This window comes from Mauremys reevesii, linkage group 7 (genome assembly GCF_016161935.1).
Source record: "Mauremys reevesii isolate NIE-2019 linkage group 7, ASM1616193v1, whole genome shotgun sequence".
Taxonomy (NCBI): Eukaryota; Metazoa; Chordata; order Testudines; family Geoemydidae; genus Mauremys; species Mauremys reevesii.
The window spans coordinates 121,050,066-121,075,106 of record NC_052629.1 but is presented as its reverse complement, the minus strand read 5'-3'; the positions used below and the strand labels follow the sequence as shown (position 1 = coordinate 121,075,106).

The window sequence follows — 25,041 nt, the reverse complement described above, 5'->3', positions numbered from 1 at the left end:
GCATCTCCTTTTCCCATCCAGTGTTATTCTATAGGTGTATGAGCGACAATTCATGTGCAGTGAAGTTTTCCCTGTTGGACATCTATTTACCAGCAGTCAACAAACACAAATATGTCATAGAAAAATAGAGGGCTGTTCACAGCTGCTTATACTAATGTCTGCAAGTAAAATTCATGCCAGGTTGAACTTGACTTTGTGGCCTTGGTTCATTGACTTACTAGGACAGGTAGCACTGAATGTTGCCGGTGCTGCTAGCGAGCTGCTCCTTGTACTTAGGAGATGAGTTACAAGAGAGGGTAAGGTGCAAGAGCTTGTTGTTAAAAGCAGAAAGGGGCAGTTGAGTGGAGGAAGAACTGAGAGAGAAGACCAATGAAAAGAGGGAGAGGTGGGCTGGGTAGGGAGACCGGAGATCAGAAGCAATGGGGGATGAATAGAAAACAGAAGGGGTGGCAGAGATGCAGCAAAAGCGAAAGGAAGAGATGGAGAAAATGTCTTTGTGAGTCACTAACAAGCAATGTTATCCCCAGAAAAGCAGAATCAGGCATCCAGCAGTGGTAGGACATTAGAGAAGAGTTTGGAGCTCCCAGCCTAACACAAGAAAATGTCATTAAAGGTGATCCTAGTTGATAACCCCAATTCTTCATTTTTCACCTGGGACCTGTCCCAATTTAACAAACATAGAATTATAGAATCATAGAACTGGAAGGGACCTTGTAACGGGGTGGGACTCACCACCTGGCGCCTCCTGCTGGTGACTCCGGGAATTAGCTCTGTCCAGTGGAGCGCCTCCTCCTGGTGGTGTCTCGTCCATCGTTCTGCCCTCTGTTGCTGTCTCTGGACCCACGTTGCTGCCTGCTCAGCGGCATCCTCTTCGAGGCCACTGCCCTCTGGCAGTGCCCCTTAGTCCATCTGCACCCCCTTCCAGGGGTAGGTGATCAGCAGTCCCACACCCCAGCCACTATATCCAACTGCCCTCTGAGTCCAATCCCTTCTTGTCAGGGATTTGGCATAGCAATATGGCCGCTCCCTATGGCCATTGGCTGGGTGTACTGCAAGGAGTGAAGTGGGGGACACAGGCCCACCCACTACTCTGGGTCCCGGCCCAGGGACCCTCTGGTGGCAGCCTCGCTGTCCTTCTCTCCCCTTCCGCTGTCTGTTTCCCTGGGCCGCTTCCGCTACGGCCCCTTGCACCCGCTAGGCCCTTCCCTTCAGGGCCTGCAGCCTGGCGGCTATGGGCTCAAGCTCTCTAGCCTCCGCAAGTCCTGGCCAGCACTGCGCTGTCCATGGTGCTAGTCTCCACCCTTGGAGACTGACCTTCCCCTCTCAAAGGCCTGGGACAGACTGACTGCTCCTGCTCTGGGCAGCCTTTATATACGTCTTAGCCTGGCCCTGATTGGCTATCTCCAAACTGGGCCCTGATTGGCTCACAATAAGCCCTTTTCTGATTGGCTCCCTGTCTGCTCAGGTGCCCTGGCCTGCCGCAGCCCACTCTCACAGGGAGTGGGACAGTCTGCCTCACTACAGACCTCAAGAGGTCATCTAGTCCAGTGTCCTGCACTCGTGGGAGGACTAATTATCTAGACCATTCCCGACAGGTGTTTGTCCAACCTGCTCTTAAAAATCTCCAATGATGGAGATTCCACAACCTCCCTAGGCAATTTATTCCAGTGCTTAATCACTCTGACAGTTAGGAAGTTTTTCCTAATGTTCAACCCAAACCTCCCTTGCTGCAAATTAAGCCCATTGCTTCTTGTCCTATCCTCAGAGTTTAAGAAAAACATTTTTTCTCCCTCCTCTTTGTAATCATCTTTGACATACCTGAAAACTGTCCCCTCTCAGTCTTCTCTTTTCCAGATTAAACAAACCCAATTTTTTCAATCTCCCCTCATAGGTCATGTTTTCTAGACCTTTAATCATCTTTGTTGCTCTTCTCTGGACTCTCTCGAATTTGTCCACATTATTCCTGAAATGTGGTGCTCAGAACTGGACACAATACTCCAGCTGAGGCCTAATCAGACTGGAACAGAACAGAAGAATTACTTCTCGTGCCTTCCTTACAACACTCCTGCTAATACGTCCCAGAATGATGTTCGCTTTTTTTTTTTGCAACAGCGTTACATTGTTGACTCATATTTAGCTAGTGGTCCACTATGACCTCCAGGTCCCTTTCTGCAGTACTCCTTCTAGGCAGTCATTTCCCATTTTGTATGTGTGCAACTGATTGTTCTTTCCTAAATGGAGTTCTTTGCATTTGTCCTTATTGAATTTCATCCTATTTACTTCAGACCATTTCTCCAGTTTGTCCAGATCATTTTGAATTTTAATCCTATCCTCCAAAGCACTTGCAACCCCTTCCAGCTTGGAGAGGTTTCAAGTGCTTTGCAAATTTTATAAGTGTACTCTATATGCCATTATCTAAATCATTTATGAAGATATTGAACAGAACTGGACTCAGAACTGATCCCTGCAGGATCCCACTCATTATACCCTTCCAGCATGACTGTGAACCACTGATAACTACTCTCTGGGAACAGTTTTCCAGCCAATTATACAACCACCTTATAGTAGCTCCATCTAGATTGCATTTCCCTAGTTTATTTATGAGAAGGTCATGTGGGACAATATCAAAAGCTTTACTAAAATCAAGATATACCACGTCTACCACTTCCCCCCATCCACAAGGCTTGTTATCCTGTCAAAGAAAGCTATCAGGTTGGTTTGACACAATTTGTTTTTGACAAATCCATGCTGACTGTTACTTATCACTTTATTATCGTCTAGATCTTTGCAAATTGATTGCTTAATTATTTGCTCCATTATCTTTCCAGGAACAGAAGTTAAGCTGACTGGTCTGTAATTCCCTGGGTTGTCCTTATTTCTCTTTTTATAGATTGACACTATATTTGCCCTTTTCCAGTCTTCTGGAATCTCTCCTGTCTTCCATGACTTTTCAAAGATAATCACTAATGGCTCAGAGATATCTCCTCAGTCAGCTCCTTGAGTATTCTAGGATGCATTTCATCAGGCCCTGGTGACTTGAAGACATCTAACTTGTCCAAGTAATTTTTAACTTGTTCTTTCCCTATTTTAGCCTCTTCTGATCCTACCTCATTTTCACTGGCATTCACTACATTAGACTCCATTCGCTACCAACCTTCTTGGTGAAAACCGAAACAAAGACGTCATTAAGCACCTCTGCCATTTCTACATTTTCTGTTATTAGTTCCCCCCCTTATTGAGTAACGGGCCTTCCCTGTCCTTGGTCTTCCTCTTGCTTCTAATGTATTTGTAGAATGTTTTCTTGTTACCCTTTAGGTCTTTACCTAGTTTAATCTCGTTTTGTGCCTTGGCCTTTCTAATTTTGTCCCTACATACTCGTGTTAATTGTTTATATTCATACTTTGTAATTTGACCTACTTTCCATTTTTCGTAGGACTCTTTTTTGATTTTGAACGTCCAGAACAAATCCTGCAATGGTAGTAATCCTGCCTAACCACCTGTATGTGAGGATCATCTATCTTCCTCCTGCTAGGGCTGAGTCATGGCCTATTTTTGAGCCCTTCTGCACAGCTGATCCATAGATTGTTTGGGCTGAGGTGAGGTGGCCACAAGTGGCACCAATTACTGCAGCCTTCCTTAAGGGCTGGAAAAATCTAAACATAGACGCTCATGAGTAAAAATAATGTAATAAAAGAAGGCCGGTGTAATCACAGTGTATCCAGTATCCCTGTAAGACACTTGGCCAGGAAGGTACTGCCAGAGAGATCCAGGGGTTAGAAATTTAAAACCAAAACTTCAGGCCTATCATGGGTCAGAGCAAAAGACACAGTAAGGGTGAATGGAGGGTAGAAAAGAGAAACTATATCAATTAGTTTTCAAATATCCCATCAGGCTTGCGAAAACCATTTTGAGAGACTCAGGGCCAGATCGTCAGACTTCAGTGATGTGAAGTCAGTTTGCACCAGCTGAGGATCAGGCACCCAGCTTGAGATGCATTGGAGAAAACTTTGCAGACTGCCCCTTAAGTGTGATGAGAATCATGTCCTTTAGTTACTTTACCTTTGGTCAGCTGTTTGCTACTCACATTAATTGCCTCAAAATGTTATTTCAGGACTGCAAGAGGAAAAGAAAGGGCTAGAAACAGATTTTAAAATGATAAAATGTGGGCAGGCTCCTAATATTACCTCTTTATTCTTTCTTTTTCTACCTCGTTGCTTTTATGGTTTAACTAAGCACAGTTCCATCATTCTTAAAAAGCTAATGCTGGGCCTGAAGTGAAATTTACAAGTCATGGTCTTGTGTCTTTGCAAGTCTGTTTAACAGGTGTTAGCATAAAAACTGCCCAGATGGCTCTGATCCTCAGAGCAAAGCCAGTCTCTTAATAACTTCATTCTTCCCCATTAGAGGACAAAGCCTTCGCTCTGCCCAGCTGGTAAATGTATGCATCAAACTCCCACGGTGGTTGCCATTAAAACATCACCACAGTTGCCTCAGAGTCATATTTGAGATATAACAATATTTCCTGCAGTATTTCAGACCCATAAATTCCTAGAGAAGCATTCAGGAAACTGAGCTTAGATAAATAACTGGCAACTTTGCTGTCAGGTTCAGAGGGGCTGAGGACCAAATGGGCATTGGAGAGTGAACTATTCCTAGTGGTGGTTCCCCCCGGATAGATCAGAATTAAGATACATTGGCAAAATACCATCAAGGAAGCTTGGAGAGCAGCTAACTGTGCAGTCCCTGTTCCATGGATAAATAAAGGATTTCCCCTCTAAGAATGTCAGCCTAGCACTTTTAACAAATGTAATTAACCTGCTTGTGGAATCAGAGGATGGTCATGCTTAATAACTCATCCAGAGCCCACTGAGATCAATGCAAAGTTTCCTGTTGATTCGAATGGGCTTTGAATCAAGTCCTTATTTCTGGATAGGTACGGTACGGTACATAAGCAAAGGAGATATTTTCTTTTTCCATGGGAAGACAATAAGCCTTGATGAAAAATGTATGCATAATAGAGACAGGAAGCTTTAAAACCAAGTCAGATAACTGTCTGAATATATGTTCAGTATCTCTCTCATATGTTCAGTTTTAATCAGACTTTGTTGGCTGATGGGAGACAAGAGCGTCTGTTACTGTACATCTACAGAATGCTGAAATCTAAGGAGACAAATGAATTATTTTAGCCATACCAAGGATATAGCAGCAGGAGCTCATTGAAGAATATGTCTGCAGCAAATAAATATCTTTATGCATCGGCCAATGAGAGAGTTCCTTCTGTGCATTTAGTTAGGTTCTGTTTGGCTTAGAAGAAGAAAAAGCATGCAATCCACCAATGTCCATTACTCTACCTTGTGAGATTTATACTGTGGATATCTTGTTTTCCTCTAAGGGCCTAATTCTCTTTAGTTAGAAATATATTCATGACTGCTGTTACCTTTGGCACTCAGTTCCACACATTAATTACCCTCTGTGCTAAGGAATGTCTCCCATAAGGCTCAGCCCTTTCTTAGCTTCAGATCATAACCGCTTTTGGAAATCGCTGCTACCTCTCCAATAGCTCTGTCACCTCCACCTTCCCTAGTCCCTCAGCATTGTAACTGCACCTCTGTCATGCCCTCCTTAATCTGCTCCTCGATTGTGTTCATTAGATTTGCTTTTCTAACTGCCCAATATCTATCACCCCAGAACCCCCTTTGTTCTTGATATTTATAAATGTAAAAGACTAGAGCCTACAGACATGGTTGTGCCCGCTCATCGTGCAGCACCACTTCTGCCTGGTGCTCTGTTCCTGCATTCTAATGCTGTTTGATTTCCAAGTTACTATCAAACACTGAGTTAACGGGATTAGGTCTCTGTCTAGACTAGGGGTCGGCAACCTTTGGCACGCAGCTCACCAGGGTAAGCCCCCTGGCGGGCCGGGCCGGTTTGTTTACCTGCCGCATCCACAGGTTCGGCTGATCACAGCTCCCACTGGCCACAGTTCGCCACTCCAGGCCAATGGAGGCATCGATGCTTGGATTTTCTGCTTAATGGAATCTCTTCAGATACTTGGTACCCGAGTCCTTGCCACAGGGCGGTGATGCTTCAGCTACATACGTATTCGGAGTTGAGTGCCAGTTGACACTTTTCAGCGTTCCGGATCAGCTATGACACAGATAATATTGGAGCAGAATGGCGAGGAGAGATTGATTGGCTGCCCAAACCATTGGGCGATCTTTTAACTGGCATTTGTTGGGAAGTTTTAATATTAAAAATAACGCCCCCACACACAGTCCCGATCTTAACCTCTGTTCATGCTAGTGGTGGCTAACAGAACCCAGTGCATCAAACCGGGAGAGGGGGCGGTGTTGGCTCACAATGTGCTTCTTCCTGGGCTTGCAAACATCTTTCCATAGCATGATTCAGGGAAGTTGGTGTTGGTTGAACAGAGGGGACAACCTCTGCATGGGAAATGCTGGTGCAATTTAGAGCTGAGTCAGCAGTGACTGGTTCGTGCACTCTCTCTCACACACACACGGATTTTCTGCTGCAACCACATTTCGAAAGCCTTTTATGTTAAAGTGCCACATACCACACAGTCATGAGTTAAAGATCTACTGGAAGCCAGGCACTATGCAATTTACGCAAGACCTGAGCTTGCTTTAATGATTTATTAAACCAGCAAATTGCACGGTCTTTGTCTGTCATTCTGGATTAGATTGCAAGCAATTTTGTGCTGAATTAATTGTTCTCAAGAAATCAAGAGTCACCCGGTTTTATAATGTTTCCTCTCCTTAATTATTGTAAAAGTGAAAAATCTGAGGTTTTTTGCTTAGATGAACAAGAGTAATTTTTACTTTTCCCTACAGGACTTCACCATTATCTCAGATGTTTGTGCAAAAATGTTGAAATGGTCTTACTTAAAGCTAATATTTGTTTATGATGCAGTTGATTTAAAGGCTTTAATTTAGGTTATTACGTTCCCAATCCTGCAAACACTTGCACATATGAGTAACCTTAAGCATGTGACAAGCTCCACTGAACTCAGTCAGTGGAACTGCTCATACACACAAGGGTTTATAGGATTGAGACCTACATATGTCAGCATTTAAAGCAATGAGAACACAGCTCAGATGTAGCCATGTCACTAGTAGGTAACAAATCCCTAGGCCTTTTCAACTCACCTCTCCTGTCTTGGATTTTTTAGGTTGCATCAGGTGAATTTTGATGCTCCCACCTGCGAAGGCAAACGACGAGAAAAGCTCTCGCTAATAGGGGACTTCTCTTCTTCTGCGGAATTCTTCGTCACTATCGCGGTCTTTGCCTTCCTCTATTCCTTGGCAGCCACCGTTGTTTACATTTTCTTCCAGAACAAATATCGTGAAAACAACAGGGGGCCTTTAATTGTAAGTGGGAATTTTCAGTGTCTTTTGTGTCTTTTTCCTATTGGATTTTTGGTGCTTGTGTTTGTTGTCTTGTTGGAGAATTGATGAGTGTCCCACTCTTGACTCTGATACTTCCATGCTTAATGTTGATTTAATCAGTTAGGACCATGAGAAGAGGGATGATGGAAACCACATGGCCCGTATAAATATAATTTGGTCTCAATCCTGTGAGTACGTGTGGTACATTATGCCCATTGACTTCAATGAGACTTTTCAATTGTGTTGTAAGTGTTTTCAGGATTGGGTCCTTACTGGTGAAGCTACTGGTGGAATGTGGGAAAGTGGTGAATGGATGGTCTGGGAAGGAGAGATTGCTGAGGCCGGGAAGAAGTAGGCAGGTGGAAAAGCAGGGGGAGAAGAGAAATCTCTAGGAGCAATACAGATCTTAGAGTGACCCTAACAGGCCACTAAAATGATGCCTTGGAGCCCAAGCTTAACCCTGAAGACAGCTTGTTTGTTGATTTAGCAGCTACATCCACATCATTATCTGCTGTAGATTTGTTGAGAATGCCACAGGGACCTACGCTACTGTGTAGTCAGCTAGGAATATTTTGCTCCCTGAGATGGGGTTTTGTCACATTATTTGTGGAATGTTTCTGGGGCTGGTTCTGCAGCATCACACTGTCCTCCGTGCTGAGTTCCCCGTGGGTGCACAGTTCCACACTGGGTATTAGTTTATCCCACTATTTGAGGTAACAGCATTGTGCAGCTCCTGCTTCAGTGCACTGTAGCTGTGGTTGTTTCTCTACAAAGATTGATTCTTGCAAGGTCAGAATAAAAATCAATGGCTATTAAATAGCCACTTTATTATAAATCAGTCTTTTAGGGTCCTTTTCTTCCTGGGTTCCATTCCCACTTGAATGCATCATGAATCGTGAGATGCCCTGTGGTCTGTTTATTCAGATAATCTCGGCATGTTTGAGTCTCATGCTACCCTTGGATTTAATTGGTTCTCTGAATGTGCACGTGTTTACAGGAACCCACTTATGTCTTGTCTCCTTATTCACATATTGAATTCTTCCTTCCAAAGATTGTAGAGGAGAAAAAGGATACACTGGGGTGAGTTGCGAAACATACGGCTGAGGAGAACAATTCAATTAGAGAAGGGCTTAAGGGAAAAAAAAATTCAGCTCTGGATTTCAAATACCCCAGAGTTCATTAAGGGGAGGGGGGAAGGGGGGCGATCCAGTCTATTTGGTTCAGAACTGTCTCTACAATGACTTGTAGTTTTACATGCATAATAAAAACACAAGGTAAATAAAAGCAAAATACTATAAATTGCCAATATAGAAGGGATGTACCTATTGAAGGAAATGTCTAGAGTAAAAGGGAAGGTTGCATAAATATCTTTTTAGTGCTGGGTGAAAAGTTTTTCTTTAAAAAAATGTCTATTTTGAGCTATTCAACTTTTTTGCAACATTCAGAATTTCCAACATGACAAATTGATTTAAAATAAAAAAAAATAGGTTCAGTTCCCATCTAATGAAATAAAAATGAAAATGTTTTGGGTTTGGGGTTTTTGTCTCCTTTTTTCCCTTTTCACACTGGAGGGAAAAACATTTACTGGAAAAGGTGAGGGAGAAAGAGGGGAAATCCCTAAAAAAAGTGAAATACACAATTTTTTTGCTTTGATTCCATTTGATTTAATTTGAATGAAGTAAATTTTTATTTCAAGTTGCTTAATCAGAAAATCTGAATATTCCACAGGAAAAAAGCCGAACAAAATGAAAAATTTTGGTTTCAATTGTTTTGTGGAAAATAATTCAGTTGTTTTTTTTTTGACCAACTGCAATCACTACAGAAAATAACTTACAATAAGGAGAGTGGAAAAATGATACTAAAATCTCAGAATACCATGTAGTTTGTTATTACATGATATTTTACTGTTAAGAATATTACTGCCATATTGCTTCCAAAATTCATTCAAAATCCACGGTGCAGTCGTCACAGGTAACAGCGTAGTATTAATTCACTGTGTTCTCTTTAACCAATTGTAATGGAGTCCAGGGGTTACATTTAATAGGCTTCTGTGGCTAATGTTGTTCTCAGTTTTTCCGTCTGTAAAACAAGGATCATTTACATTACTCATAAGGGTGTTCTAAATATTAAGCCGTCTATTTGCACAGTGTTTTAAAGATGTAACCAGCTGTTGGTGCTGACTATGGTTATGAAGTTTCACTGTAGCATGACATCTTGCTGGGTGTCTTAGTAATGAAAACCCATGTAAATTTCAGAAAATTTCTAGTAACTTGCTGAGATTTTTTTCTGTTGAAATATCATTCAGTGAGACTTTTAACTGGCCTATCCATTTACACAGCATGGTTGGGAGCATAGTGACCATTACAATTTATTCTGACAATTATTATCTCATTGAGTACTTGTACTCCCGTGTCTGTCTGTATCCATCTGTCCAGCTCCTTGGGGCACAGACCGTCTTTATGTTCTGTGTTTGTGCTGCGCCTAGCACAGTGGGCTCTGGTCCAAGACTAGGGCTCCTAGGCACTGCCATAATATAAATAAATAATAAAATTAATAATTTGTACATGCAGTGAGATTCATTGGGAGCATTTGGGTGCTGGCAATAGAGAGTTCTTGAAGCGGTTTCTTCAAAGAAAACAAACTTAATCTTCTCTTCAGGTTGAAGAGACCAATCTCTATTGCAGAGATAACATGGGTGGCACAAATCGACACCGAGTAGCCCTGCCCCTCCCATTTCAGCCAGAAACACGTCTCCTCGTCAATTGTGGAGAATCTACCACTTCTCCAAGTGAGAGGGAGAAAATGAGAGTAATGCCTCAGTCACTAAGCCCAGTGGAAAAGAGAAGTGATTATGAGACCCAGTAATTTAAAATGTCTCTACCTGAAAGAGTTAGTGTAGCGGTGAGGCACAAAGAAGCAGAAAACATCGGCAATCAAGTGGCCTGTCAGTCTCCGTTCTTTTCACCTTCAGGCCTTCACCCCATCTACAAAGGAAGAAAAAGAAGGTGCAGCCAGACCTCATTCAAGGGCCCATATCACCTGAGTTTACTTCCCAATCTGAAAATTAGAAGTGCAAACCAGCATCCTGTATGGCACAAGCCCATGTAGCCCATGTAACGGTGAAATATTGGCAGTGAAAAGCCTGTAACACACCTATCTTTGATCCCTGAGATGCTGATCCTCCCGAAGAAAGTTATTCTACAACTCTAGAATGTTCTGGGCAGCGCTGAAGCAATCTAAGAGGCCTCCTGTTCACAGCACTAGAGATACATAGACCAATTGTCAGTTATTTCCTCTAATCACTGGGGATGGGCACTCCTAGTGCCATTTCTGTAGTGCATTTTTTCCTGCTTCTCAGTGAATCATTAGGTAGAAGATGATCACAATTTCAGTTTTCACTTTGTTCTTGTCCTTGATCCCAAGCTGACCTTGAACAAAAAACCCCACCCCTTTTAAACTTCACTCTCACTCTGGAATTAACATTTGTTCATTCTGTGATTACTCCCGCCTTTAAACTTCACGCTTCAGGGAGCTGCTTTTTGCTTTTTTCAGGATTTTTAAAATAAATTCTACAGGAAAAATGGGGGAAAAGCTGTGTCACCTGAAATTTAAAAAAAGGACAGAAACCCTGAAATAGACAACAGGAGCACTGCCAATGAATCAAATCGCATTGAGCCTAATTTAATGTGAAGTATAGTATCAATAGAACAAATTCAACATTTTAATTCCTTGCAGGGACAAGAAAATCATATAACATACATTTTGGTAATTAAAGGTTTTAAATAGTATGAAAAAGCAATATTTATTACTAATTTATTTATTATTTATTTATTACTAATATATATATATATATATAAGTAATATATATTACTTATATTTTCTTGAGAAGGAGAGAACAGTAAGAAATCAAACATTATTGTGATTAAATATTTCCAATAACGAAAGATTTCAGTTCCCTCTGCCGCCAGTCTGATGATAATGCTAAAGACAGTGCAGGTAGTGATGCCTATCAGTAAAGTTTCCATTATAAGACCCTGTTTTCAGTTACTTATTACTCTACCAAATTTTAACCATTCACGCTGAAATTTTCCATCTGCCTAAGGTTGAACTTTTTTGAAAAGTGTCAGCGCTAATGGTTCAATTCCTTCTGAAAACGATGTTATGGAAAAATACATTGTTTTTCCATGTTAAAAAAATCCATATCACCATTTTATTGAGATATTCTAGCACTGCCTGGGGTCAGGGTTGTGCTTGGTCACGCCTTTGAAAATATGCCCACATTGGACCAAGTTATAAACCTCTGAAAAATCTCTGTTTGCACCTACTCAGTAGAGACTTGTTAGCGCTTGACAGCTAAATTGTCTGAAGGCTAGTATCTGAAAACCTGGGCTGTCACACACAGGTGTGGCAGAGGCACAAAGTAATCCACCATCTGTGCAGTTTCCTTCATACAGCCAATGAAATTGTTGCTTGCATATTAGCTGTAGATTAAGGGTGTGAATGGCTGAGTTATCTCTGAGTGATCTAAGACTCGTGGCATAGAATAGATACATACCTTACTGTAGCTGTACCATGTACACGTGTAATTTGAAAAGGCAAAATGTCTGATAACTTAAAATGGGAGAGTAACAGACTGCAAGTCCCGGGGATGATAATCCGGGTGATACCCTGGACAAAATTGTTCTCGGCCAAGCTTGCAGTGCTTTTCATCTCTTCACACTGACTCAACAGGCATTCTGGGCTTCAGAGCGACACCCAATGACAGTCCTGGAATCTTATATAGATTCCTTCTGCACTAAGTATGCTCCATCCCCCGTCTGCTCCTGCATACTGACCACCCGGTGCTTGGGCTTATCCTCACAGAGCCATTGAGCAGGCTCGAGACTTTCCTTGTAATTGTTCCCTCTGACTGCTGGCCTCTGTGATAGCCGTCACAGGAACTGAGAGCAGGGAGCCTCTCTCCTTTCTCTCACTGCAGGCCCCCACCCAGGCAGTGTGGCAGAGAAGGCAGGAGCTACCTGACTCAAATGCAGATGGGAGAAAAAGAGGAATGGGAGAGAGAGCTGATTGTAGGAGGGAGTGGGGATTGGAAGGAGAGCCAGGACTTGGGGACAGGAGCAGAGGGAGCAAAAGACGGGGAAGCGGGGACAAGAGCAATCTTAATTCTGGCATTTCCCGACTTTTGGGTGCTTCCCTCTGCAACCATAATGTTCTTTTAACATAGTTGTTTTTTTTATGTAATATGTATGTACAGTATGTACTGAGCTGTCTGTTAATAATAATTCTAAGCATCAGTCACATTTGACTCTGCAGCTGAACTTTGTTTTATTTCAAAATCCTAAACAACATGCACATTCTAAATATAAATCTGGGTCCATCTCGAGGAATGAAAAAGTAGGGGAACAAATGTAAATGAAAAACTATTCAAGTGATGGATCAGTATTCAACAGACAGGAATATTTTTAAAGGAATTAATTACACAGGTGACCTAGACTCTAATGGGCATAGAGTCTAATTCTGAGGTTTACCAAAAAGAGAGTCATTTTCTGAGACATCCATTACTCAGGGCAGGTATTTAATCTGAGGCCGATGGCCCTGTTTCTGAGCACATTACACTGGAGTAACTCCATTATCTCCTGGGGAGTCGCTCCTGATTTACACTGGTCTGAGATCAGAATCAGACTGGATAACCTTAATGCATTCCAGCCTCATCTATTTCAATAACGTACTGAAAAGCTATATAGTCTCCGTCATTGGCAAGCAGATAGTAACCAATCCAATTAAGCCATACAAAGCTTTTGGGAATGTGGGGCAGGCAATGGGATATTTCCATCATGTTCTGAATGGGAAACTGTTTGGGAGAACATTCATAATCGGCGTCAGTCAGTACATATCATCCATCGTCTTGTTTTTCTTTACAAGCTTCTCCATGTGTACCCCACTTAGAATATGTAATGTGACAGCTATAATACATTGTGCCTTCATCTGCTTTTACTGTTTTCTGGGGGAGATTTATAGGTCATCTTGAAAAATCACATACATTTAATTACTATTGAATGTAACTTTAATATTCAAATCAGTTCAATAACGACACAAATTAATAAGAGCATTAGAAAACTGATACTGATGACTACAAAATTGAAGAGAGACTTCTCACTTGCAAAGTGATCAGTGGATACATCTCATTGAAAATACGCATGTAAAAGGATGAAGTCTTTCCTTAGCATCTGGAATTCAGTGAATAATTAAAACAAACAGGAGGTTATTTGGTATTCTACATATAGTATGTAACAATTACAAATATGTACATTTAAAACAATCGTGTCTATTTTTCTCTTCTTCACAAGATATCCTCTGCTGCATATTTTTAAATTTTGTCCTCCTGCTGTATTTTAGAAAACAATAAGAATTTTCATAAAAATCCAGAGAACAAATACACAGAACAATGACTGCCTCTTTACAATTAAAAGAAAAATGAAAGCTACCAATAATCTTAAGGATTCTGTGCATTTCAAAGTGACATTTTCAATCCACATTTGTCAGAATCTCCTTCCTTAGAGGTTTTTAAGGTCAGGCTTGACAAAGCCCTGGCTGGGATGATTTAGTTGGGGATTGCTCCTGCGTTGAGCAGGGGGTTGGACTAGATGACCTCCTGAGGTCCCTTCCAGCCCTGAGATTCTATGATTTCCTTTTTAAAACACAAGACTGTTTTACTTCATGCTTTATTAGAATAGAATGTGCATTGTCTCTTTGAACCAAGAAGGTTCCAACTGTATCTGTCACAATCTTAATGCTCCAGACTAACCTGATTTATCATCATAAAGCTAAACCATCACACCTGAAGGATTACCGGTATTTTATTTTACTATTCAAAGATGTTACATTCTTGTCCAAGCTTCAGTTAGCCATAGCTTAAAACAAGTAAAATGCAGGTTTACTTTGGGCAGGGGCAAGAGAAATGCCCATCTTGCATGCAAAAGGCAGAGTCTGGAAATCCTTCATTTTCCTCTTAGCTGATCCCTCAGCACTTTGTGAGTTTCCATACCTGAATATGGCAGCCTGCTAGCAAGCTCCTTCAGTGAAAAGGCAATAAGGATACAGCCAGCTCCCTGGACTTCTTTTCCTTTAACTTTATATTCTGGTTCAGGGGCTTCCTCATCCCTAGAATTTGCTGATAAACAGACAGGCATCAATTCGGACTGGCGGGGGGAATCATTTTTCAGACTCTGTCAAATCCGCTCCAAGCCTTTGCTTATCACTAGGCATCTAAATCTTGTACAAAACCTTATGCCAGATCTAGAAGTGATGTCTCTCCAGCATGGTCAGATTTATGTGGGGGGAATTCATCAATCCAGGAAGTATTTTCAGAACAGTATTATACGACAGGAGGCAAAACAGGTAGCCAATGTACTACCTGAAATTTAAAAAAAAATAGGCTTACCTCCTTCTCTTAAAGGTTAACAAAAGGGAAGGTGAAGACACGTATAGCTGTGACTTTTGGCATTGAGGAATGTGATCACATGCATTAGGGGGCTGTACATTTCTTTTCTGAATGGTTTGTTAACATTTTTCAAAAAGTAGTCTGAAAAATTGGTCGAGTTACGTAGCACATTGCAAACCTTTCAGCAGAGGCTGAAATTGTGCTTCCTTATAGAATCTAAGAACAATGAGAGAGAATGTGGAACGTCCATTCTAATTGTTTCGCTATAATTTAGAGCTGAGTGAAATCTTTTGTAAAGAGGAGCATCTCAAAGGGAAATGCTGGTAGGCATTATTATTTTTCATTCATTTGAATTATAGTGGTGCCCAGAGGGCCTCAACCATGATACCAAGATCAGGGCCCCTTTGTGCTATGTGCTACACTTTTATTTCATAAGAAATTGCCTGTGCCTTGAAGAATTTAGTCTAAATACACAAGACATAGGCTGGGAGAAGGCTAATACTATATCCCCATTGTACCAAAGGAGAACTTTTACACCCCAAACTGGAACATGCTAATATAGAGATGACTTTGTCTTCAGACAAGGAGCATTTTGTATGGCTGAAGGAAAGTGCATATTCTGGAAATGATTGGCTGTTCTTTTGAAGGAGGCAGAGCAAGCGTTTAATGTCTTTGTTCAATCAGTCACCTGAGAGATGTTACAAAGAAATGGGGAATTGATGGTTTGTGGCTCATTAACATTAATTTGGTACGTAATTAAAAATTCACAATTATATATCCATGAAAACTGTAGCATTTTTTAATCTAAAATGTTCTGATGGGTCCCTTCAAATACTGGGAGGATTGGATTGGAAAAACAGCCACATATCTGGACCTGAACCTTCTCCAAATGTAGAGTTGTCCATACCCAGTCACACTGCTGGGTTACAAAAATTAGGAACTTGCCTCCAGTGGTAGCAAATACCTTATAGAAATACCAGAGGAATCTCTATAATGCTTGTTGCCATTTTTTAATGCAGCTGAAGGGGAAGAGATTGTTTCCTGAGCCCTGCTGTGCTCTGCCAAAGGATGTTGTGAAGGCCAAGACTATAACATGGTTCAAAAAAGAACTAGATAAATTCATGAAGGATAGGTCCATTGATGGTTATTAGCTGGGATGGGCAGGGATGGTGTCCCTAGCCTCTGTTTGCCAAAAGCTGGGAATGGGCAAAGACGGATGGATCACTTGATGATTACCTCTTCTGTTCATTCCCTCTGGGGCACTTTGTATTGGCCTCTGTCAGTAGACAGGATACTGGGCTAGATGGACCTTTGGTCTGACCCAGTATGGCCGTTCTTATGCATATGTTCTAAAGTCTGCCATGTGATTGTGCCTATCTTAACATACATAGGTACAAATTTTGCTACTGTTCATCAAAGTATCCCTTGATGCCATCTGACTTAGTGACCTCCCACAACACTGAAGTGTGGAAGGTGGCAACACTCATCACAACAACGAGTGCAGCTTGAAATTTGAAAAACAGTAATGCGGCACGAGTTTGACACCAACAAAATGTTTCTCAATCATAATAGAAAAGAAAAATCATGTAAAATTTCATTGGAAAAAAAATAAAATGTCATAAAAGTGCTCTAATGAGGAATTTTTTTGCCAAACTCAAAAAACAGACAACAAACTATTTTGCTATGAATATTAAATACAATTCTTAACATTACCCTCTTGGATCTGCACAGTATATTTCAAATCTAGATATGTGCTTTCCCTGAACGTGCAGCCCTTGCCTCTTTTCCAATGGCACCTCTAGGAAAAGAGCAGAGTGTGTGAGCTGAGATTTGAGAGAGAAACTTCGCAGTGAGAAGTGAGCAGTAACCATGCAACAATACACGTTGAAGTGATCCGTAGACATTGTTGAGGGATAGCTACTAAAAATGCTGATTTTGTTCGAAAGAAAAAAATTGCTCAGGGGATATTAAACATTCAAAATGTAAGATTTGTTTTAGAATACAGAAACTCAGGCTTTCACTACCAAGGAGAAATCCTCATGCTAAGAATTAAACCCCAGAATAACTTAGCTTGAAATTCTCTTTTATTTTCAGCACGTTGTTATCTTGTAGCTCTGCTCCTCCCAGAGCTGTGGGAACATTCAGCCAGAAGCCCAAACCCACTTGAAATCAAAGCGGGTTCAAATTCTAGCCAAAGCCACACAGGTCAGCCCAGACTGACAAACCTTTGGTAGACATAAGCTTGTTCTACTCACACGGTTGTTCCCTTCTACCCAGCTAGTCATGGCTTCAGAATCTTGGGACCTTGCATCCTGGTCTTCAGGGACGCTGGGACCTGCCTCTCTTCTGTGGCCTGCTAAAGGTGCCAATTAAAACACATATTGTATTACCCTCTTTTGGCCTGCAATGTGGACAACTGTTTGGCTTCTGGCATGATCCACCTTCTCTGGTATTTAGAATGGGGCAAGGGTTTTGACTCAGTATCCTGGTTCCCAGAGGCCCACCTTCTGACATTTCCCTTCTGGCTGGACACACGTGTTGTGCCTGCTCTCCTGTACGTTTTCTCCCCATGCTCTGTGCCCCAGTTTGGAGTGGCATTTTTCTGTATCCCTCTCCCTAGATCGGGGTCTCATTTTACAACCTTGGACTGCCTTGCCATTTGTACCCCTGCTCTAGAGTGACGTTTGACCAAACCACGCTTAGCCTGCACCAGCTTGAAACCTGTTGGTGTTAATACATTCCCATCCCAACTGTAAACAGGGCCAAAGCATCAGGGCAGCTGCAGAACAATCACACAGGATTCGACAAACTGAAGCCCAGGAATCCAGCACATTTCAGCTGACTGCGTTGTCCGCTCTTGTTCCAAATGACACTAGAGAAAGGAAAGGGATTAGCCAACACACCTGATGCATAGTGAACACTACATTAGCTCTGAAAAGTCTCCGGCTGGAGGCAACTGCATGAAGTGCTTTGTCAGTTGTTAAGCTTTCCTTTCTTAGCAAGCTTAATCTTCATTATCAAGTTAGTTTCACTCAATTTGCTTCTACCCACCTCAAATTTCTACCCAGTGTTATTAAAAAAAAAAGTCTTGACTTCCTCAGCTTGATTTAATTTCCAAGGTATTAAAATTCTGGCAGAATTAAGAAAAACAAATTATGCTTAATAAAAAAGGCTTGGATTGGAACCCATGTGACATTTGATGTGCAATGGTGATGTGCAATTAGATTACATGCCAGGCCCTGTAAGAGTGGACCTCAGTAAATAAAATGTGAATTGTGCTAAATGTCAATGTAGCAATTATCTCAGCAGTTTCAGCCCCAGGTATGATTTTTCAGGAAGATATTTGCCATTAAACCATACCCGTAGGAGCTAGGATTTGGAGTTTTTTTACTGCTAAGGCTTCAAAGAATAACATCTTTTCATTGGAGGTGTCCTTGAGACTAAATGAATTGCACTCAGGCCTAGCATTTTTACCCACCATGAAGCCCTTGGGTGTTGATATATTTGTCATCAATTCCGTAACACAAGCTTCAAGAGAATCCCTCTAGGTAGCAAGAAGCGAGGTCAGTGTAAATCAAAGCATCGTAGCATGGCCATTTAGCTGCTGCAGACCTGTGTGTCAGGGAGGTTTGCCATTAAAGAGAGTCGCGAGCTTTTGGCATTCTATTGAGGTGCAGTAAATTTAATCCTGTTTGTGAGGGTAAAGAAATCACTTCTTCTTTATTTCTTGTAAGGGTGGCTTATGGATTTAAGTGGCTTCCAGCATCAAAAGGAGGGGGGAGACTGAGGCGATGACCCTCCTCTAAATTTAAAATATCACTTATGCTTTGCATGTCAACCCACCATACTGCACTTTGTACTGCATTCTTTCACTTCCAATCATACCTCCCTTATATGTTAAAGTGTGTGTGACGGGGGTGAGGGCAAGAGAGGGAAAGCAGCCTGCACGGGAGATGGTGGGATACCAAGACACAATCGTGTAATGAGTGGCGCGTTAGACTTGCAACACGTCAACCATCTGCTGCAGACTGACAGATGGGATGAAGAGTGACAGTAGAATGGCTCCTTAGTTTTAGCAGGACATAAAAAGCTTGAAAAATAACACTTTTTTTCCTCCCAAGACCCACACAGTAGCAATAGAGTTTGGTCACTTGTTCCTGTAAAAAGTGAGAGGTGTGTGTAGGCATGTCTGTAACAGAGAATGGGCAACGCAGTTTCGGTTGTTCATTAGACTCATAAAGCCCTGAAGTTCGTTCTCTCGGGGCTTCACATTGGTAGGAAGTAGTAGGTAATAGTGTGTGGTACCTTGCAGAACCAAGCCCTTGGAATGTTTTTGGTTGGTTGGTTTCTGCTGGTGGTAGTGAAGGCCTAGTCAGTTTCAGATGGCGCTCAGCTGAAATATTGATGTGCAGTGACAGCATTTTGCAAAGGAGCTGCTGAGCACACAGCAAATGGTAACTGAGCTAAAATTAAGCATGTGTGGAACTGCTTGCATGGCCAGACAGTCAAGAGTTCAGCTCCTACCTAGACATCTAAATAAGGGCCAGATTTACAAATTCACTCACCTCCCAGCAGCCTGCTTTGTGACACTGAGGGACAGATTTTTCAAGACAGTTCAGCATCCAGCAGGCTGGATGGACTCTTCTGAAAATCTGGCCACTTACTTAGAAACTTAAATCGGATCTGTGCTCATTTGAAAGTCTCTACCTAACGGGGGGCACTGAGCACTTTTGAAAATTCTGGCTGTGGCTTAAGACCATCAGATTATTGCCAGGCAATACAAAGCTCTCTTTCTGTCTTATAGTATGAAGTTTGATTTTTTGATACATTTCCTCTGATGCTTCGCTGCCCAGTAGACACATCCATCTAATGCTTTTGTCTCATCTGGTTTTACAGGACTTCATCGTGACAGTGGTCTTCTCCTTCTTGTGGCTGGTGGGTTCGTCTGCTTGGGCAAAGGGACTGTCTGATGTAAAGATTGCTACTGATCCAGACGAAGTGCTATTACTGATGTCGGCTTGCAAACAGCAGTCTAACAAATGCATGCCTGTGCGCAGCCCCGTTATGTCAAGCTTAAACACTTCGGTTGTAAGTAGATCTGTTAATTTTTTTTTCTGTAAGGCAATGAAAGTGTGTGCACCTATTTTCAGCTCTCTGAACATGCCGATTGCGCCACATCCTCAGCTGCTGTAAATCAATGTAGGTCCACCAACTTCTCTGGAAGTTCCTAAAACGTTGCCAATGATTTGACTGAAAATGCTGCCTCACGGAGATAGTTACCATGGAGAGAAATTATAGACTGACTCACGGGTAGTTTCATTCAACAGTCAGTTCACTTTCAAAGTGAACATTGAGGACACACCTATAAAACAAGTGTGATTTTACAAATGTATCTCCCATAGGTATGGTTCTTTAATGTGCGGAATATTTATGCCTTTGCCTTTGGTCCCTGCACCAAAGATCTTACAGACCAAGGTTCCAATGCTTAGCTAAACTCTGAGCCGCCAACAAGCCATTTCCCTTCCTTTGACACTCCACCTTTGCTTATCTTTCCATCTGGATGCTCATCCCCATCCATGCAGGATCTAAGCCAGACTGCCCATAAGAGCACCCTCCCATACACCCCACCTATAATTCGGTATTCTACTTGTATATCGCCGTCTCCTCCAAATGTATTTTCTTCAGCGGCAATGAGCTCTGCAGGTGGAACACCACAGCCCAACAAAGGTGGTCGCAGCGGCAGCATCAGAATGAGACACACAAAAACCAGAATTAGTATTGTGCACGCTCGCACTGCACTTCCTGGGTGCAGCAAAGGTTATGTTTGCTTTCAGCTTGAATCTACCATCACGTGTTGAAAAATAAACACTCTGTGTTTGTCTTAAGTAGAGCTGGGAGGAAAACAGTCTTCCTGACCTGACAAAAAATGTTCAAGATTTCGACATTTTCTTCTCACTCCACATCGAGCTGAAAAGTTGAAATCTCAAGGTTCATGAACAGATAATCCAAACATATTCAGGTTGGGTCAACTGAAATTTTGTTTCAATTTTGACTTAATTTTTACTCTGAATTTCTAAGCCAAGGAATTTCAAAGCGAGAAGCAGAACTGTTCATTTAGAAAATGGTGGGGGGGAAACATTTTGACAAATTAAAAAAGAATTGAAAGTTGTCAAACTGGCCTGTTCCCATGAAAAGTTTAAGTTTCAGCAAATCATGAGTGCCTCTAACACTAATTAATGTTACAAAGACAACAGCAAAACCTTCAACCGCCAACACAACAAAATAGTCAAGGCTTTCTCTGGCAACTCCCGTCCCCTATAAACAACCATCCCCTTCAAACCCCAACTGGTTTAGCTACTTGGGCAAAAAGATGGGCTTTGCAGCCACTGTCCCTGACTATTTTGGGCTAGACACGAACCCTTGTTTCACAGCTGAGCATGTAGCTTCCTGAGCCTTTTGGGAAGGGTTGTCTTTAAATAGCCTAGGCTCATTTAATTAAAAGAAGTGTATTGGATAAAGCTGAACATACATATATATATTAGGCCACAAAAATCAGGCCTTTGTACTGATGAATTGCTTTGGTTCTTGTTTAGGTCTTTGGATTCTTGAACTTTATTCTCTGGGCAGGAAATATTTGGTTTGTTTTTAAGGAGACTGGGTGGCATTCCTCAGGCCAGAGGCACCCTCCAGACACCATGGAGAAACAATCAAGCAGCTATAACCAAGGTGGTTATAATCAAGACAACTATGGCCCAACTGGAGGATATAACCAACCTGCAGGCTTTGGCCAGCAAGCTAACTATGGCCAGGTGGGTGAATATGGCCAGCAACAGAGCTATAGTCAGAGTGGGCCCACCTCATTTGCCAATCAAATTTAGCATTCACAGAGTTTGCATTCTTATATCCCTTATATGTAAACAGTGTAACAACACTAGATTTCAGTGGCACCAGATTTGTAAAGAAAGTTTAAATAAAGTAATACTCCATGAGAGTATGTCATGTAAATCAAAGATCTAATGATACTTATTGAAGCAGATGGTGGTGGCTAGTTTGTTATTTTTGTCACTAGACAACTGATGATGATGTATTCATCACAGGTGGTGAACTGGAGTAAGTATTGTTGTATGTATTGTATAGATAACTTTATGGTAGTTTGTATGTGTACTAAAATGGTAGAAGCATTTTGTAGCCTCAAGTCTGTAGTATGTAATATGCATAACATAATGAAGTAGAATGGAATTTTTCTTCTGCATTTTGGTGAAAAACAGAAGTGTTTTATTCTGATTTCTAAAGATTATTCAGTATATTACGATGCATGTAACATTGTTCCCAAATTTTCAAGACTGCCTGTTTGTGACGCTTTAGAGCATTTGTTTTTAGTATATTTTTTTCAGAGGATTTTTTAAATTATTATTTTGATTAACCAATTCCCGTGTGACTTAGTGCATGAATAAGCAGTTTCACACCAACAGAATGTTTTGGACCCTGTATATGGAATTTTTCAATTTCTGCCACTACTTTTTTTTTGTTAAATGTATGTTTAAGAAAATGTATGTATATTTTCTATATTTTGCAGAGTTGGGTATATGGCTTACCCAAGTTCTGAATGCTTTGTAACTAAAATGTTTTTCCTTGAAAGAGCATTCAGTAGCATAAACGGTACCTGACCAATCTTTATTCTCGTTAACTAAGCTAAGTATTCATTCTATAAATCACTATTTCTATTGATGTTTTGTGAAACTTTTAATGTGAGCTGTGAAAACTACGGACCAAGTTACTGTGTTATATGTTTACAAAGGTATTTATTTAATTAGGATAACAGAGGTGCAGATATCAGTAACCAAAACCATGTGAAAAATATGCCACGTGTAGCACGCGTAATTTTAACAAAACATGGCAACGACATAGACCGTTGTTAGTCAACATTATAAAGCGTAATTATTCCTTTATTCCAGATGGAAATATTTCCATCTATGCTATTTGAAAATCATTAAATGACAGTTCTGGTCCATCATTATGGTGAATGCTGGTTTTGAATAACGGTTTTGGTGCTATCAGTAAATGTTAGGAAGATGGCAAAATCTAAAAAAACTCATCTTAAAATATATAAAGGCCAGATTCCTAGCGGGTGTAAATTGGCATCGCTTCACTGAGGATTTGGACTTTGCTTCTTACCGTACATGGGATTCTGTGTAGCCAAAAGGGTCACCTTAAACTCTCTTTTCTTACTCAGTTTGAAGCCTGAAACACAGCATCATAACTGAAACTGATCATCTGCATTTCTAAATAAAAGTGTATCCGTCTATAATATTGTATGAGCTGTAATGTTAAAAGCATCTTAGCATAAAACAGCATAGTCTTATATGATTGTTGTAACCAATTTATGGCTACTCAGTGGATGGATCTATATTGTGATATCTATTTGACCCTAATAAAGTTATTGCATACAATGTACATTTGAAGAGTATGGTGATATTATAACAGTGTAAAATAAGCCTGCGCTAAACCAAAAAGTTGATAATATTTTAACAACTATGTTTTGACCTTATAATCCTCATTTTGAGTATTTTCCAAGATTTTTACAAGGATTGTACAGACATATATTTGGAGACGTGATTCATTTCTGGTAGGTAAGTCAGTGTCACAAGATAAAAATACCCAATTTTAATGTATGCAGTCCAATTTCTGTGTGTTTGTCTCTCTCTCTCCAAGCATTAATACATCAATATTGTGTTGTTTAATTGTCCAGAACAAAACAAAGAACTGCAGCGGGCAGGGGATCCTTATCTTCCAGCTTTGCCCCTTTCGTTTGGTGCCTCCCTGTTTCTTGAACTGAGGGAGAGACTTTCTCTAGGGACTTGTGACTTTCTGTCCTGACCTGTCTTAAATTTAAAGCATTCTTCTTTTAAATGGCCATTTTTTTTCCTCCACAGTACCAGGTCCCAACCCAGCATCCAGGAACCTTGCAGCCTGTGAACCACAATGGGACTCCACCAGGATGCCAGCTCCAAGCATTCAAAAATCATGGGTCAGGATCCCAAAATGATGAGATTGGCTTAAAATATATATATATAGAGAGAGAGAGGTTATTTCTATTTGCCTTCTCTTTTCTGAGCCTTTTGGGGGCACTCATCATGTTTTCAAGCTTTTCTCCAAAACCATGAGGGTTAGAAACTTACTTTTCTAAATACAAGCTGAGTTTCTCCCATAAGCACAGCACACCAGAAGCTGGGGCTTTTATGACTCATGATAAAATTGCAGGTTGACAGCACTGTCAGGGTCTGCATTCGCAAATCCCAGTGTAGAATTTGGGTCTAAATGAATAACATAATCAACTTGTGTTTTGGACTAACTGTACTTAGATTTTCAGAAATCCTTTGAGAAGGTCACTCACCAAAGGCTCTTAAGCAAAGTAATCTGTCATGGGATAAGAGGGAAGGTCCTCTCCTGGATCAGTAACTGGTTAAAAGACAGGAAACAAATGGTCAGTTTTCAGAATGAAGAGAGGTAAGTAGTGGTGTCCTCCAGGGGTCTGTACTGGGCCCAGTCCTATTCAACATATTCATAAATGATCTGGAAAAAGGGGTAAACAGTGAGGTGGCAAAATTTGCAGATGATACAAAATTGCTCAAGATAGTTAAGTCCCAGGCAGACTGCGAAGAGCTACAAAAGGATCTCACAAAACTGGGTGACTGGGCAACAAAATGGCAGATGAAATTCAATGTTGATAAATGCAAAGTAATGCACATTGGAAAACATCATCCCAACTATATTGTAAAATGATGGGATCTAAATTGTCTGTTACCACTCAAGAAAGATCTTGGAGTCATTATGGAGAGTTCTCTGAAAACATCCACTCAGTGTGCAACCAGTCAAAAAAGTGAACAGAACGTTAGGAATCATTAAGAAAGGGATAGATAAGAAGACAGAAAATACCATATTGACTCTATATAAATCCACGGTACGCCCACACCTTGAATACTGCGTGCAGATGTGGTTGCCTCATCTCAAAAAAGATATATTGGAATTGGAAAAGGCTCAGAAAATGGCAACAAAAATGATATGGGGTATGGAACGGCTTCCGTATGAGGAGAGATTAATAAAACTGGGACTTTTCAGCTTGGAAAGGAGACGACTAAGGAAGGGGATATGATAGAGATCTATAAAATCATGACTAGTGTGGAGAAAGTAAAT

At 41.1% G+C, this 25,041-nt stretch overlaps 1 protein-coding gene and 1 long non-coding RNA gene across 2 annotated transcripts in view; both read left to right on the top strand.

The window, feature by feature from the left end:
* SYNPR (synaptoporin) overlaps nucleotides 1-23,301 on the top strand; it is a 173,285-nt gene extending 149,984 nt beyond the window's left edge. The window contains exons 4-6 of the mRNA XM_039546049.1: nucleotides 7,190-7,388; nucleotides 19,744-19,935; nucleotides 21,441-23,301. Of these exons, the coding sequence (XP_039401983.1) occupies nucleotides 7,190-7,388; nucleotides 19,744-19,935; nucleotides 21,441-21,725 (676 nt within the window). The 3' untranslated portion in view covers nucleotides 21,726-23,301. The remainder of the gene's footprint in view (nucleotides 1-7,189; nucleotides 7,389-19,743; nucleotides 19,936-21,440) is intronic.
* LOC120408898 lies at nucleotides 14,163-16,402 on the top strand. Its single transcript, XR_005600997.1, has 3 exons — nucleotides 14,163-14,258; nucleotides 15,061-15,170; nucleotides 16,239-16,402. It is a non-coding gene; the product is annotated as an uncharacterized LOC120408898 (long non-coding RNA).
* Nucleotides 23,302-25,041: the final 1,740 nt, after the last annotated feature.